General features: G+C 34.9%; 1 protein-coding gene across 2 annotated transcripts in view; it reads right to left on the reverse strand.

Annotated features, from left to right (window-relative positions):
* The window catches only part of LOC150105035 (2',5'-phosphodiesterase 12-like), a 90,628-nt gene that overhangs the window by 58,909 nt on the left and 13,312 nt on the right, over positions 1-18,407 (reverse strand). The window contains exon 2 of one of the 2 annotated variants that reach the window (XM_090396109.1): positions 14,178-14,296. The exons of the other annotated variant lie outside the window; for it this stretch is intronic. Coding sequence (XP_090252235.1) covers positions 14,178-14,296 — 119 coding nt within the window. The remainder of the gene's footprint in view (positions 1-14,177; positions 14,297-18,407) is intronic. 2 annotated transcript variants of the gene reach the window in all.

Below are 18,407 nucleotides of genomic sequence, written 5' to 3' on the forward strand. Positions count from 1 at the left end.
GGCCCCCTCGAAAAAAAAAATCGTAATAGAGAGATATATTATTATAATATTTATTGTATTTATATTCAATACAAAACATACACAGCGAATATTGCAAAAATCAAATGCATATATTACATTTTTTGCCTCTTACCGTTTGGTTCTGAAGACGATGCAGGCTGTTCTGGTAAAATATGAAATACTGTCCTTTTTTTTTTTTAGTCTGTTTCTGCTTCTTCTGATTGTTCGCGGGATTTTTTTAAAATTTTTTTATCAGCCACTTATCCAACTCAGGGTTAAATTTTTTAACGTAGAATAGATCAAATAATATCACCATTTACCGATACTGGCACACCACAGACTGATAACATGAAATTAGTGAATATTACCTGAATAAGGGAATCTCCGGACCAGGAACATTTTTCTCTTTTGTGACTTTTCTCCCTTTATGGTAATTAAGCCTAACGCGAAACAGACAGCAAAGGCAGGTTATTAAAACATGCATATGATTGGTGCGGTATTAACAAAAGATCGCGTAACCAAAGGATAAAAGCATAGCTGACAATTGAGTTGAAATGGTAACTCTCTTCAACCGAATTCCATATGTGAAACTGCCACAACATTCATTATATATATATATATATATATATATATATATATATATATATATATATATATATATATTACTTAGTTTTAACACTTTTACGAATTTTAACACGTTCGGTTGAATTTTATTGCTGCCTTGGGAAATCGAACTCACACACATCTAATTAATAACAATAGTTTTTAGTTAGATAATGTGTTTACCCATGCAACATATGGTTTTGTTTCAGTCTATACAGCATAGTTTCTGTATGAGGGGATGTGATTCATTAATTAGTGTGTTTTTATCCCAGTTGCCTCTAATTGCACTATTTGTTGAGAAATATATTACACAGACTGCTCATACCTTATTCACTGGCATAATAAAAGTACTTGTTTTTATTGCCTCTGCAGTATAGTGGCTGGTAGGGAGGGAGTGTTGTTTACCACTGCAAGCGAGTTACTATCTCCCCACATGAACTTGTTTAAGCTTTTTTTCATGTGTGAAGTGCGAAAACTTTTATTGGTAACAGAAAACTAGCTCGGATGACAGTGATAATATAAAACGATTACGAACACGTGATGAAAGGGACAGGAAGATTTGGAGCTTCCTTGGAGAGTATTCGAAGTAAATACAATTAACCACTGCTTTGAAATGAAACATATGAATAAGCAATATTAACTAATATTCATTAAGTGCTGAAATACGCAGGAAGCAAAGTTTGTGAACCAACACCAATGTGTAAATTTTTCCATTAAAATATAAAAAATAACAAAAAAGAAATAATAAAAGTTAAATACGTTTCTTTTAAAATGAAAAAAATCTACTTAGTTTTAAAACATTTTAAATTTGTTTTCATTATTTCACAGGCCCCCCTCAACAAAACCTACGGCCCACAGTTTGGGAAGCACTGATCTAAAAGATATTACTGATGAAGAAAAGTCCTTCCATAGAGTTTTAGGTGATAATTCTTGAATGAAAGGCATTTACTAACTCTAATTAAAACTGAAAGCTCCCATATAACTGTTTGAGTGTTATCATTTCTTTTAAATATCCCATCTTCTTTCTATGTTGGGCTCAATAACTGAGCCATGGCTTATTTTTTAAACTTAATCATCTGATAGAATCATTAAGTTTAATGATCTGACAGTTAACGCTACCTGCATAGCATATTATGTCAGTTGAAAAACATGAGTTTTTCAGGAAGAAACGCCTGCCACCTCCATGTGAGACAGGATAACTTAACTTCAGCTAAAAATCCCTGATAAAGTTTCTTTGTGTACAAGATGGGATCTGAACTAAGGCCTTTCAAATAATCAAAAAGCATCACTAAAACTGACTGAGTTACAGAGGCACTTCTTTAAAAATATATATATATATATATATATATACAGTAGTATCTCGCTAATCCGAACCTCTTTAGTCCGAACCCTCCAGTAATCCGAACTGTGGTTTGAAAGAAAAAAAGTTTTATTACATATTATTATTTTTATTTAATAATTATTATTTTAACCATTATTTATTTTATTATTATTACAGTACAGTTTTTTTTTTTTTCATACTGTTGTACGGTTACACTGTAGGCCTATTTTGATTTATTGTGTGTTCACATTTGCTTTTTTATACTGTACAGTATGTGCTATACTGTCGGCATGAATCATGCTGTCGAGAGTCATGGATAAAACTGTGGCCTTCTAGAATTTACGAAGATAATTACGGTGATATACAAAAAGCGGAAATTCAAAACGTGCATAATTTGGTTAGAATTATAAATTGAAATGTTGAAATTTCAAAACAATATTAAGGAATGGAAAACAAGTAGAACCGAAAGTGAATTCGAAATCAAATCGTATGCTGAAATTATAAATATGACGCTACAGAATGAATTAGAAGACGATGATGACGGTAAAGAACTCGAAGAAAAAAAAAGTAAAACATGGAGAGGCAGTTGACAGTTTTAATGTGTGTATAGAATGTGTTAAGCAAACTGATACGTCATTCCACAAAATTTTATTGCTAATGCAGCTCCGAGAAGAAGCATTCGAAAAAAGTTTAGCTTCCAAGAAGCAAAAGAAAACCAGTGACTTTTTTACAAAGAAATCAAAAACTTTTTTTTTTTGGTGTTATTTTGTGAATTTTTTTTTTTTTTTTTTTTGTTGTTGTGTACAAGAAAGTGATATTTTGTATGCAAATTAAGTTATGTACAGAACTATGCAATTTTATTAAATCAGAATTCTTCACAATACAGGTACACACAAACTAATTTTTTTTCTAAAATAAACTTGTATACTGTATTATTTTTTAATTTTTATATTACAGTACATTAGTATTTTTTTTTCAGTTACTTCATTTATTTACAGAATTAAATTGATGTACCATTAGAATCTGATTATTTTTGTCTTAAAAGCTAGTTATTGTTGTCTCTTGGGAGAAAATTCGCTAATCCGAACTTTTCGCTACTCCGAACAATCACTGTTTTTATTAGTTCGGATTAGCGAGATACCACTGTATATGAGGGTAGTCTGAAAAGTTCTTGGCCTAACAATGAAAAAACGAAATTTATAATTTTAAAATTATTTTTATTTATTAACATAATCTCCCTTCAGACTAATACGTTTATTCCAGCAATGCTCCAGCCCATTATCCCGTCCCTGTAGTGGTTCTCAGTAAGATCTGCAAAATACCCCACTACAGCTGCAATCACCTCTTGATTTGAAGAAAAATGATGACCAGTGGGGAAGAGTTTTAGTTTTGGGAAGAGATAGAAGTCAGAAGGAGCCAAATCTGGGGAATAGGGTGGATTAATTTTCCCATTGCCAAAACTTTTGTGAGCAAGTGCATTGTCCTGATGAAAGATGATTTTTTTCTTCTGCAAGCCGGGTCTTTTGTCAAAACAAAATGCCTTTAGCATCCCAAAACACCGATGTCATGACCTTTCCTGCTGATGGAACTGACTTTGTCTTCTTCGGCACTGAATAACTGGCTTCTGTCCACTGTTTTGATTGCTGTTTGGATTCTGGTATGTAATGGCGAATCCAAGTCTCATCCATAGTAATAAATCAATGCACAAAATCAGTTTTATTCTTGTTAAAACACTCCAAGCACTGTTCAGAGATTTTCATGCGAGTGCATTTTTGATCTGCTGTGAGCAAGCATAGCACCTATCTTGCGCAAAGCTTTGTCACATGCAATTCTTCATGCAAAATATATCCTATATGTTCTTTTGAAATGCCTATAGTTTCAGCAATTTCATGCACTTTGACTCGCCAGTAATCCAATACCATATCGTGCACTCGATCAATGATTTCTGGTGTTGTTACACTTTTTGCACGTCATTTACGTGGATCATCTTCAAGGCTGGTACAGCCACATTTAAACTCGGCAGCCCATTTCTTAATTGTCGAAAATGAAGAAGAGTGCCCTTAAACTTTTATGAACTTCGAATAAATTTCTTTTGGCATTAAACCTTCTTTTACAAAGAATTTTATAACTGCATGATAACGTAATTTTGTCATGCGGTCATATTGTATTTTAATAAATTTAGTTTAATCCTTTATCCAAGTGTGTGCAAACAAAGTTTGCGCCTGAAAGTATCTTCAGGACTGGGGTAAAGTGGTACAACACTGGGCGACTCCTTGCAAAGGTGGAGCAAGCTACCAACACTCCTATCTCAGTATCTCCCATAATGCAAAACACATTTCCTTGCGGATATGTATAATGTTATGCATTAAGGGAAGGGCCACTACCCAGACTAGTTTCAACCTTTATTGAGGTCTCTTCAGTGGGAGCCAGGCCCAAGTGGAGATAACAAGGCAGAAGCATTAGCAAGGTCATCTCCTCCTATAGGAGCTGCCAAGCGGTGTGCCACCTTTTTATTAAATTACTCTGGATTTAGAGAAAGATGTTAAAAGTTTATTTTTCACTTGGTCAGACTATAAAAAATTTAGTTTAATCCTTTATCCAAGTGAAGAGATAGAAGTCAGAGGGAGCCGAATCTGGGGAATAGGGTGGATTAATTTTTCCATTGCCAAAACTTTTGTGAGCAGGTGCATTGTCCTGATGAAAGATGATTTTTTTCTTCTGCAAACCGGGTCTTTTGTCACAAATTTTTTTCATTTAGTCTGGTTAAAAGATAACCAGTAATAAAAAGGTGGCACACCGTTTGGCAGCTCCTATAGGAGGAGATGACCTTGCTAATGCTTCTGCCTTGGTATCTCCACTTGGGCCTGGCTCCCACTGAAGAGACCTCAATAAAGGTCGAAACTAGTCTGGGTAGTGGCCCTTCCCTTAATGCATAACATTATACATATCTGCAAGGAAATGTGTTTTGCATTATGGGAGATACTGAGATAGGGGTGTTTGTAGCTTGCTCCACCTTTGCAAGGAGTTGCCCAGTGTTGTACCACTTTACCCCAGTCCAGAAGATACTTTCAGGCGCAAACTTTGTTTGCAGACACTTGGATAAAGGATTAAACTAAATTTATTATAGTCTGACCAAGTGAAAAATAAAATTTCAACATATTGTATTTTATCGTAATTTTATCGTGCGTGTCTAATACAGACAATACTTTTGCTTCAGACAGCTGTATAAAACAAACTACTTGATACAATGACTTGCAATTTCACATGGATGCTTATGACAGATGTACTAACTTAGAAAAAAAAATCTCTTGCTGATAGTGTTGCCATCTATCGTCAAGGCCGAGAACTTTTCAGACCACCCTCGCATATAAGGAGAGGGGTCGGGAAAGTTTTGATAGACAAAAATTATATTAATGCAACTGATATAACCACATGAAAGAACATACTAGTAGCAGAGTTATGAAGGTAACTTATGTTCTTATATCCTCGTATGTTCTTTCTTGTGGTTATATCAGTTGCTTTAATATCATTTTTGTTCTAGGTGTTTATTAGAACTTTCAGACCCCCCCCCATAGCTTTCTACACTTTTTTTTTCTATTAATAACAATTGTTATGGCACAATAACTTTCAATTAATACTGCTGAATTCATATTATATCCGGTCTGGTTCTAGGATATTTGGTAAATGTCAATTTGTAATGCTGTAGAAAGCTAAACAATTTTTTTTCAAATCTTTACTAATAATACTGAGTTGATTTATTATATTTATTCTTTTATAAGTGTAGGAGATGGACTGAGTATTTAGATGTAAGTAAAACATTATATTTCCTTAAATTAAATATACTGTTGGTATGGCACCTATGCACAGAAGAACAAAGGCAACCAAGCTAAATATACAGAAAACTATATGGAGGAGCAGAACCCAGTGACTAGTGGTGTGCAAGGTTCGGTGCTAGGACCATTACTGTTTATTCTGTACATTAAATAGTATAGGAAACGTTTTAATATAAGAAAAGTTTTAGGTGGGAGATGAATTTCATTGTCTGGTGTGAGACCACCACCCTGTTTAAGGGAGGCCTGAAGTGGCTTCAAAAAGTTCCATGTTTGGCCTCTAGAGTAGGGGTTCTGGATTATATAAAAATAAAATAAAAAAATTACAAAAAAATATATAAAATTGATAAAAATGGAAAACTCACCTGCAGTACAAAATGTACTATAGATTCATAATGACCTTTTATAAGTGGGAACTACACATAAAAAAATAAAAAATAACCTGAAAGGAGATATTCAGTTTTTTGCTGATGATGCAAAATTAGGCAGAGCAATAGTGAATCAAGGCAATGTGGAAAGCTTACAGGATTTCCCATACTTGACAGCCTATTTAAACCATCCTGTAAGGATGGTTTAAATAGGCTGTCAATGGGAAAATGATAATGGGTATCGGTTTACTGTGGAGAAATGCAAAGTTATACATTTTGAGATTAACAGATTACAAGCTGTGTACCAAGCTTTATTACGTCCAGGAAATGACCTAATTGAGGGTTTGTGGATTGCAAAAGTTTGGGTTCATAGGCAAAAAAAGGGAAAGGGATATGATAGAAACATTTAAATTACTTAAAGGACTTTATAGGATTGATGCAGGGGAAATGTTTCAGCACTTGGCTAGAGGGATCAGAACAAGAGGTCTTCCCTGGAAGTTGGGGAATGAGGACCAAATATTTTGCTTGGAGAGTGGTCAATGAATACAATGGATTGCCTGAGTTGGATGTAAGTGCCTTGTCTGTTAATGGTTTCAAGGATAGGTATGATAGATATTGTGTTGATAGTTTGGGTCTCCTACGATGAGTCTTAGAACCCCACATGGAGGTGCCTGGGTAACTGATTAATTGATAGCCTGCTTGGCTGAGTAGTTAGCATATCTGCTCTTCAGCCAAAAGGCTGCAGGTTCGAATCATGCCTATAGGCATGGATGTTTGTGATTGTCTATGAAAATACTAGTGGTGGTGGTGGACGGTGATGGCATTGGTGTAGATCAGGGTTTCTCAAACTGTGTTCTGCGAAAGGTGAATCGATGTTCCACGAGAAGTTCTGGAATTTGTCATATTTAGTTTTCTAAGCATTTTTCACGAATAAATATTTTATAGTAGAAATATTCTGAGGAGAATAATATTCGTGAATATGTCGAGAAGCTCAGATCCAGAACGCCTAATAACATCTGTGTAGCAAATGTTAATGACCAAGCCGTGTATTTTTAAACGTGGATTATTCATGATTTATCATTAATTTTCACACATCGAAACCTTTCAACAAAGGGAATACCGCTATTTATGACCAGTCATAAAAATTGCCTGCAAGTGGATTATAAAAATGGGCAGCGTATCCTCTGTTCTCAAAACTGATGGAAATGACATCTGTGTAGTAAATGTCAGTGACCAATCAGCAAGGAAGTATAAAGAAAATCTTTCCACTGAAATTGAAGATCAAGGTAGTCTGTACCCAGTTCTCAAATCTATTAATACTGAATACTTTCTTCGTATTGCAGTGTGTAAGTGCTTGTTCTGAAACCGTGATTTTTTTGAAAGTAATAGGAATACAGATTTAAATTCTAATATGAATAAGAGACAAGGCACTTTGTTTAATTTTGGTATTAAGAAATCTCTTACTGAAGGAGTTTGTGACGGAACAGATAGTGAGTCATCCACCCGAAGCCTACAAAGATCTCCAGGTTATACAAAAGGAGGCGAAAACTACCAGCACACAGGAGAAAAAGTCTGCATTCACTCGTAAGTACTTATAATATAAATTTTTGGTGATCAGAATGGGATATGTCAATGAAAATCAGCACAAATTAATTTAATGATGGTTTAATTAATTAGTATCAATTATTAATTAATAAAAAATCAGGTAAATTACCAATTAATTATTAATTAATACATTACAAAATAATCATGGTGTTCCTTGAAAATTTCAGGATTTGTGAAGTGTTCCGTCACAGAAAAAGTTTGAGAAACCCTGGTGTACATGATGATTGTAGTTGCGGTTAGTTGTAGTTGGGGAAGAGCCTCTGTAGATCAGTCAGTATAGACAAAGCCCCGTTTGGTTGGAAAGACCTGGGTTCGATTCCCGTCGTGACATGATATGACATGAGGAACCTTTATCTGGTGTCTTTTGACTAAAGGCGAGTTAGCTGGTCTCATACGGAGGTAGGGAGTTTTTTTCACCAGGAAACTTGGGTTTTTCATCGCCCAGAACAGGCAAACCAGCTCCGTGAAAACACATGGATTACAGTCATGAATACGTCCCAGCCATATGCTGGTCCCGAGTCCAAATAAAAATTGGGGGTTAAGGAAAGCAATGGTGAACTATCCTGTAAAACTCTCACCAAGAATACTTTGTGGGCAATGACTACAAAGTCATCTACAGTCAGAAACGAATGAAAGGGGAAAAAACAGGTGGCTGGTGAAATGAGTGGTGGAGACAGAGGTGTAGAGTAGGTGCCCTCCCTTAATGAGTCTTTGGACTCCCTGGAGGCATATGTAATAATAATTCCCTCATTGTTATAAATATTACCTCTATAGGTAATATGAATCCCATGTTCTAACAAACTAGCATCCATCATTCTGCTTTCATTTAGGCCTTTATATATATATACACACACACATACATTTCTCCTATACACAAAAGGCAGAAGTGCTTATGGCAAACAGATGTCATGTGTGGGAAGGGTCAAGAATAGAGTAATCTTCTTGAAATGTTGGCAATTCTTTGGAAATGCTTCATGGGGGAAGGCTATTTCACAGAACTGGGTGGAAGGAATGAAAGATGACTGGGAGGAACAGGTTTGGTGAGTATGCAATTCAACTGTAAAGGGATGTTAAGCAACTGTTGCTTGTATTCCCATAAATCTGGCAGAATTGGAAGGCATAACAGATGCTAGTTCTGATGAAGTGACCATGGAAACAATTGTAGAAGAGACACAATGCAGAAACTGATCTAAGAGAAAGTGGCTGAAGAAAGTCTGCAAGAGAAATGTCTTACTTGACTGTCCTTTTCTAAACAGCTTCAGGAATTTTTAGGAGGGTCTTAGGTGCACCAATTCATACATGACAGCAATATTCCAATATTGGTTGGAATATTGTTACTTACTCTGTAAATTAACAGTTTGGCTGAGAAGTACTGTGTTAAGCAGAAAATGATGCCAAGTTTTTATGGAGCTGATGATGTTATAGAAGTGATATGATTGTGCCAGGAGGGGGTTTGGAGTAAGATCTGAAGATAGAGATTTGGTCTAGGCTGTTGAGCTGAACATTATCAAAAGTAAGTGGAGAAGATCTGAGGTCTTTTTTAGGGGAAAAGAAGCAAAACTGCATTTTGGGATCATTGAAGTTGAATAGGTTGCTTTCACCCTGATCAAGGATACTGTGGAGATCAGTGTTCAGGACACTTATTACAGATGATCTTGAAGCTTGAGATATTTGAGCACTGCAAGGCTTGTCACATGAGTAGGACAAGTGAAGTGTGCTATCATCAGCAAAACTATGAATAAGATTTGCAGTCAATGAGAGAAGGTCGTTTATATAAATCGGGAAGAGGGAGGGGGGGTGAAATGGCAGAGCCCTGAGGGACACCGGCACACTGATAGAGGTCTTCGGAGAGAACACCATCTACCATTACACGTAGGGATCGATCTAAAAAACTGGTAATCCATTTACATAATGATGAAGGCAGTATAAAATGATGGTAGCTTGTTGAGAAGCCCTCAATGCCTGACCCTATCAAAAGCCTTGGAAATGTCAAGAGTAACGGCACAGGTTTCTTCAAACTTTCCACAGAATGGGTACAAAGGTGCGTGACATTTGCCAGGAGATCTCCTGTGGATCTAGAGTGGTGAAATCTATACTGATCTCAAGGTTCTTGAGTAGTTGACCGTTGATAGTCTCCATTACTTTAGACAAAATTGATATGAGAGCAATAGATATGGTAAATATTTATATCCTTTTTAGGAACTGGTTATATGTGAGTTTTTATCCATAATGAAGGGTGGATGCCAGCTGAGTAGAGTTAAGTGAACAGGTGTTAGTTTAAGAGGTACATCTATTGAGCATAATGGTGGAATTTCATCAGGACTGGCTGCCTTTATAGTATCTAAATTATTCAAGAATCTTCTGATGTCTTTCTGGCAGGAGGTCACAGGAGGCATGAGATCAATGTTCTAGGCAAGGCAGGAGATAATTTACCATGGTCAATTATGCAGGAGTTGAAAGAGAACAATGAAGCCAAGACAACAGCCTTGGCTTCATTGTTATGTCACAATGTTACTGTTAGGGTGAGATAAAGGGAGTAGCAGAGATGGACAAAAGTTCAGCCCAACAGCTTTGAAGAAGGACCAGAAGGTACAACTGTCAATGGTAAAGTGAGTTTTCTACATTTATCCTTATTGAATTAAGACTTTGCCCTTTTACTGATAGTTTTATAAGTGTTGTGGATAACTATGTATGCTGTGAATGAAGTTGGTGTTTTGGTCTCAAGTCACTTGTGAAAGGCTGTTAGCTTTTCTTGGACAGTCCTAGCACACTTTTTAGAGAATTGTGGTTTAGATATTCATTGGGGGGAACAGAGTGAGGAATGAAAGTTTCCATTCCAAAATGGATTATTTCTATAACAAGATCACAACAGGTATCTGGATCTGAAAAATGAAAACAGTAGTCTAACCATGACAAGAAGGTCCATCTAATAGACAAGCTTAGGTGTTGAACATTATTCATAACTTAATTTTAATGGTATTAACAACACTAAATGGACTAAATTATAAAAAAACTATATTTATTAACTGGAAGATCTGTTAGCATCCCCCTTGGAGAACATGAAAAATACATTCACTACCATTATTATAGTGTCAGGACTGGTAGACCATGTTTTGGACATCGCTTCACACAGGATTAGATGGAAGAAATCCAATGTGATATTTAGAAGTACAGGTAACCCTCATATAACGTGGATGTCAGGTTCCATAGAAATGCTGTTTTATATAAATCGCATTATGCAAGACTCAGATCACATGGAAAAAGTAGAGTTATGTTCCAAAATCGATTTTTTTTTTTTTTTTTTTTTTTTTAAACGACAGTGACATACCCAACAAAAATATATCTTTATTTGATTCAGGTAATTCGTGTAAGTTAAGAAAACATATACTATGAAGCAAATACAGTATAAAATTATTAAAAAAATTATAAATTGTATGTAAACTTCATTGCACATAATGCATAAATGTTTTAGGCAAAATAAAATAAGGCATATATTTTAATCATCATCACTCTCTTCAAAACTAACATTTCGTAGATGTTCTTTATTTACAAGTGGCAGGACGTCGTCATCATTTGAAATCTCTTGGGCATCATTTGTATAATACTCACTGCATACTTCGGCTAGTTTAGTTATCAAGAAGTCAGTAATAAGAGCTTACTTATCACTATGCTGCAATTTTTTATTAAGTTCATAATACGGAGCTAAACAAATATCCAATTGTTGCATGAATTTTCCGGAGCGCTCCATTGAGAGATCATTATTCATAAAATAACTTTCTTGTCAAGTTCAATCCTTCTACTAATTTCTTTAAACTGAATTCTTTATGGATTCATCGCAATCAAAATATTCAGGCAGAACTTTCCACTCCATTTGGTTCGACATCATCTATTAATTGTACCAGTTCCTCCTTGTTTAAATCTATTTCCCCATCAATTAATCACTAATTTCGTTTTCAACCATATCGCAAAAGCATCCTAAGTGGTCATTACTATAAAAATACATTTTTTTACATGAAAAAAAAAAAGCATTACATATTGCATGTAACTCACCAAAAAATAAAGTGCTCAGCTTGAGATTAACACACTTATGATTTTTAATGCACTTTCCTGGCAGAAAACGAAGACAATTTTCAACAATAAACACTTTACATGGTACACAATTGATGTACATCTGTGCTAAAGGGTATTTCCCCTAATATAAATTTGCTACTTATAACTACATGTGCGATATGGGCAGATGCAAGTTTGATGAAGATAAAATTTGATTTCTAAGTCGTGTGTTGAAAAACATATGAAAAGATAAAGGGTTACTACAATTTGTAGACCGCATTATATCGAAACCACATTGTATAAGTACCACGTTATACGAGGGTTACCTGTAGTTACAGGTTAGAAAGGTTATTTTTAGAGTCAGCCATGGCTATGAAGAATTCTCATTACCAAAAATTTGGGAGACTGTTATCTTAAGATCAAGTCCTACATATCTGTAATACTTCTCTTTTTTAACACATTAGAGGGTGCCAAATTAGGACTTTAGATCTTTGTTCATCATAATTTGAAGTGTTTCACTTACTTATTGTCAAGCGTAAACTATAACATGCTGTTTTGTGCTCTGAAGATGCTGGTGTGAATGCCAGCAAAATATAAGCCAGTTAAAAACTTTTTTTTTTGATAATTTCATTCATTTAGTATTATTAATATCATTAAAATAATTATGAACATGGAAAGGAGGAATAGAAGTTGCACAAATCCTCCCACTTGGCACTGTTGTAATGCCAGAACTGAAGTCGTGAATGATTGAAGGAAGGATTATCCAACCAGAGACAAAACTTGGATGAGATTGTGGTCTAAATTGCCAAGAGGAACAGTTCCTGAACAGAATACTTAGAAGGAGAACTAATTAAAAAAAGATTTAGAGTATTAGATGAGAAGAGGATTGTTGGGAATTCTGGTAAGAAGATGAATGATCTGATTTAAGTCATTGCTTACAGCAAAAATCTTTGCCTCTTTTCTAGCTTGATCAGCGAAATTCGAAAAAAAGGGAGCTAGTTGGAATTGTGGACATTGAAATCACCAAGAAGGATGACTTCACTGATTGGAAATTTTGACTCTATGAAATCGAGCTTTTGAAGATAAGAAGTCAAAAAGGTCAGAATGATTTTCAGAATTGGAAGAATGATAGAGCCAGCAGATGAATGAAACAAAATATGGTGAGATTCTATGTTAGCTATCCTTTGGAAAAGAATATCAGAATGCACAAAAGTACAAGTACTCCCTTATGGTGGAAGGAGTCGTACAGGGTGCAATATGAACAGTTAAAATGAGCTGTGGTTGATTTAGTAGAAATTTGAGGTTCCAGTCAGAAACAGAACATCAGGTTTGGATGAGTGAAGATAATGATACATATAATTTGAGTTACTGTTGATGTCACAGATGCTGGTAAAGTGAATACAAAAATTTGTGTGATTTGAGTTTAAAATTTTTTTTTTAAAATTTTTGATTTTTAATAATTTTTAAAACATTGTCCAACATACCATTACAGTCAAACTGCAAGTACACTGAGCCTGTTTTTCCTTGTTCTCTTTTATTCAGCTTTTGTTATCTAGAACAGCTTTCCTCCCAAAGTGTTTCCCAAAAACAATCTCCAGCTTTTCAAGGAAAATATCAATGGGTTCCTCCTTTCCCAATCCTTGCCTACATCTTACATATGGCACTAATGTTCTACATGTTGTTCTGTCTCTTGTGTATGGAACTGATATAATAAAACAACAGTAACAAAAAAGAAAACCATTAGAAAGGTGAACAGAGATTATGATGAACATATAATTGCCAGATGATTTAAGAACATTATAAAGAATGGGGCCAAATTATCATACATGCAATTCATGTACTGCTTTTGAGCTTACTTCCATAATTCTTTGCTTAATTGCACTATTTTTTTTTTTTCAATATAAAAAGTAGCTTGAATGAACTTCACCTCAATCTCAGCTATGAACGTTGATGTGTGAAGTAGTGATTCTTCACAGTGAAATATAGCCTCAGCATGAAGAATCACTGTATTCAATTAGTCAGCTGCAAACTATCCATCTCTCATACAATGACTCAAAAATAGGATTATGGTTAATGAGTATATTCAGTCTGGATAAATGAGTGGATAATGTCTCTGTTTTGCTACAAACAAATAGGCTATGGATTTGTATTCCACTATGACATGGATATTAGTAAAAGTTCTTGAGTGGAAGAAAATTTTCAATTCCAAGCGCAAGGCTGTAACCTTGCTTACTGGTGGTCTGAAGTAGTTTGAATAAAATACAGGTTTTACTATCCTAAATAATAAATTCTATATTTCTTATGTTTTGCATATTTCCTTAAATTTATTTACATCAGTACTCAGCTAATTGCCATAACCTGATACTGAGAGTTTTTATTGTAAGACAGTTTCATGCTTACCTAAAATTTCTTTGAGAAGTAATTGTGTTCTGTAACCCCAAGTCAATGCCATTTCAGGGCAATAGGGAAAGAAATCACGATCAGCACGTGCTAGGATATTGTAAGTCATACATCTTATGCTGAAAAAACACTGTAATTTATCATGATCTAAGCAAAACAAACTGCAAAACCGTTTTAAAAAGTACAAAAACAACTCATTGTTAATAATAATGAACTTGGAAAATCACTTTTCATTATAAAAAATTCTCAAATAATGACAAAGATAAATATACAAAAATCGAGAGATTAAACATTTATGCCATGATTCATGTACGTGGTTCCAGTGGCGCACCCAGGATTTAATCTTGGAGGGGGGGGGCGAGTTGAACGGATAAAAATATTTTTAATACAATAAATTTGTATTAAAAATATTTTTATCCGTTCAACTAAAATTCATTAAATTTCATTCACTCAATAAAATTCATTAGGTAATTATAAAAATTTATTTAAAGAATAAAATCCAGTTTTCTTTTCTTTTTACAAAGCTCTTGAATTATTTCAGTCGTGGTTACATTAATCTCTCTCTCTCTCTCTCTCTGTATATATATATAGCAAAGCCAGTCCATTCAATCGTGATTGTGTCATGGTAAATCTTAAATAGGTTTTTAAAAGGCGTAAGTTAGAAAATTACCTTTCACTGATGCATGTTGTTACTGGAAGCGTTGCAAATATTTTTAACAAGTTATAGATGTTAGGATATCTCATTTTGTAACACTTTGAAACTGCATCAATGGCATTTTTGCATGGAGCTATTGCAAACGGTTTTTCAAATTTCTTATACCACAACTTGAATTCGGCATTCAAAATTGCTGGATTTGTATAAGGCAAATCACTGCCATAAAATTCACACAATTGACGAATATCTTCCATTGCACTTGCTGTTGGAGCATCTTTTCCATTTGGTAGAAGAGAAAAAAATGTATTTCAAAATGTTGCAGTGCCGAGTGAAACGTTCATGAAGTTGAGTCAATATTTGGTCAATAAATGGAATGAAATAGTTCTCCTGAAATACTCTTATAAAGAACCGGCTGGAACATTGGACCTTAATGTTTGTTTTGATGAAGTCCTTGGCTTTTTAATGTCAATATTACAATTATTGGCTTTTATACAAGCTTCATCGTAAATATCTTTAAATGAAGAATCTGGTGTTTCACGAATGGTATTTAATTGAGCCACATCATCATCAACAAAATTTAGGGCAATTAAGAGGTCAGATTTTTGCATTATTTTAGACAATGGTAAGGTGCATGCAAATATTTTTTGCAAGCTAAATAAAGATATTATAAATCTTAAAAGATATTAATATTATAATATTATAAACAACAAGGACGTCCTGTCTTTTAGGGGTATTGAAGAAATTGTGTAACTTTCTAATTATGACAATGCAATTTCTTATTTGTATTCACAGATATAGCATTTCCAAGTGCCAAATTCAAACTATGCGATGCACAATGAACATATAAAGCTTGTCGATATTATTGTTACATAACATCTCCAGGTAGTCCAAAGACATATCGAGGAAGGGCACCTACTCTACAACTCTCCATCTTCACCAACCACAATCATCATCATCATCTACACCAACACTGTCTACTGCCGACCACTACCACTAATATTTTCACAGACAATCACATACATCCATACCCACAGCGGGATTCGAACTCGCAGCCTTTTGGCTGGAGAGTCGGTCAACCAGGCCGGATATATAGATAAAAAATTAAAACAAAGTTTTAAATTTTATTAAACAATTAAATAATATGATAGAATTATGTCACTATTTACTTTTAATGAGATGGATGAGCTTCTTGACCTTGCAGAGTTGCTGGATATCTGGCTGAATATCAACTTCAGTAGAAGATTAGCACACATACCCACACTAAGACGAATTCTATATTTTGTTTTTATTTGAAGGAGCGATGAAAATTGTTTCTTGCAAAGATAAATTGTAGAAAACTGCATGACGATTTTCGACTTCTTCAAATAATTCGGGAAATTCACTTCTCACTGAAGGCGCGATTCAGAATCAAGCCAAATCATGATCGCGGAATTGCAATTTAAACCCACTGTCACTTGAAAGCTCAATTAGCTGCTCTTTTTTCAATAATAAGGTCGTTCTTGTGACTGCAAGCCTCAAACGGATCACGCGAAATCACGGAAATTTCTTATAAAAAGTTATTCAGAAAATGTTTCCAAATTCTGTTTGCGGTTTTGAGGTTTGGAGTTTTGAGGTGGACAAACCCTTTCCCAGTGGTTAAATCCTAAACTAATAAGTTTTGGGACCCTTTACAAAATAACTAATTGTATTTACCTTTTGAATATTATCCGGGGAAGCTCCAAACCTCCCCGTCCCTTTCATCACGCGTTCATAATCAAGCTACTGTTGATACTGACTGTATATACACATTCAAAACCATAAACAATGGTTGAATAATAACACAATAATGTAGTCATAATTACTGTAAATGGAGAAAAGTCACAAAACAGAAAAATGTTCATACAAACTAACCAATTGTATTTACCTTTGAATGCGATCCACTGGTCGAGTGTCCAGCAAGTCAGCAAATCTTTCCTTTCGTTAAGCGTATTAATATTATCGCATTGCAACTGACGGGAATTCTATGTTTCTGTGGATTCGTTACAGACCTCTTTCTCTTCAGAAACTACACACAAACTGACATTACAAACTTGTTTTGTATTATCACTGTCATCCGAGCTATTTTTCGGTTTCAAGAAGGTACCAATGCTTATCCATAACTGAAATACCATACTTACTCACATATAACTCTCACCGCTGATTTTACTTTTCAAAAAAAAGAAATTAAAAATTAAAAATTTTCGCATATACCTAGCAAATGAAAAAAGCTGAAACATGTTCAGAGCAGGGCAATAGTAACTTGCTCCCGTGGTAAACAACACGCCCTCCCCCAATAGCCACTATATTGCAGAGGCAAGAAAAACAAGTACTTTTATTATGTCAGTGAATAAGGTATAAGCAGTCTGTGTAATATATTTCTCAACAAATGGTGCAATTAGAGACAACTGGGATAAAAACGACACTAATTAATAAATCACATGTCCCCTCATACAGAAACTATGCTGTATATATAGACTCAAGTAAAACCATATGTTGCACCGGCAAAGATGTTGAGGCAGAGATGCCTGAGGAACAAACAGGTTTTAGGAAAGGTAGGGGCACCAGAGATCAGATATTTTGCCTTAGACAGATCATAGAAAAATATAAAGAATTCAGACTCCCTCTGGTAATGTGTTTCTTAGACTACTCTAAAGCTTTTGACTGTGTTGAGCATGTGAAACTGTGGGAAGTAATGGAAAGAATGGGTTTTCCTCAACACAATATCAGGTTGATAGCCAACTTGTATAAGGAGCAAGAAGCCACAGTAAGAACTGGTGTTGGATTAACTGACTGGCTTCAAGTTGGAAAAGGAGTTAGACAAGGATGTTTACTTTCTCCTCACTTGTTTAGTATATATGCAGAGGACATCATGCGTGAAGCATTGGATGAGCTCAGGACAGGAATTACGATAGGAGGTAGATTGATCAGTAATCTGAGGTATGCTGATGATAGTGTACTCCTTTGTAATGACATGGAAGAACTAGGATAATTCTTGACAAAGTTAACAAGATCAGTAATAACAGAGGACTTCAACTCAATTCTAGCAAGACAAAGATCATGGTTCTCAAAGGAAAAACAAACAGACAAGCTCTTGAGAAACAAATGTATCTTAATGGAAAAAGAATTGAGGAAGTCAGCAAGTTTGAGTACCAGGGATCCATTATTAATGTGAAGAATTGCTGTTCAGAAGATGTCAGAAAAAAGTTAGGAATGGCTAAAACAACAGTCAGCGACCTGTCTAAAATCTGGAAGGATGGATCTATCTCCATGGGAACAAAGTTGAGGATTTTGGATGCACTTGTTTTTCCAACAGCGACTTATGGATGCGAGACTTGGAACCTAAAGAAGTCAGATAATAAACGGATATCTGCTTTTGAGATGTGGTGTTACAAAAGGCTGTTGAGGATATCATACACTGAAATGCGTACAAATGAATGGGTGTTAGAAAAGATTAGTAGAACTTTAAGGCTCCTTAAGGATATTGACAGAAGAAAATTAAAATATTTTGGACACATAGAAAGGATGGAAGGAGGACTTCTCAGAACAGTAATAGCAGG

The sequence above is a fragment of the Typopeltis vanoorti genome, chromosome 7 (assembly GCF_054136105.1).
Source record: "Typopeltis vanoorti isolate ZY-2024b chromosome 7, IOZ_Tvanoo_1.0, whole genome shotgun sequence".
Classification (NCBI taxonomy): Eukaryota; Metazoa; Arthropoda; class Arachnida; order Uropygi; family Thelyphonidae; genus Typopeltis; species Typopeltis vanoorti.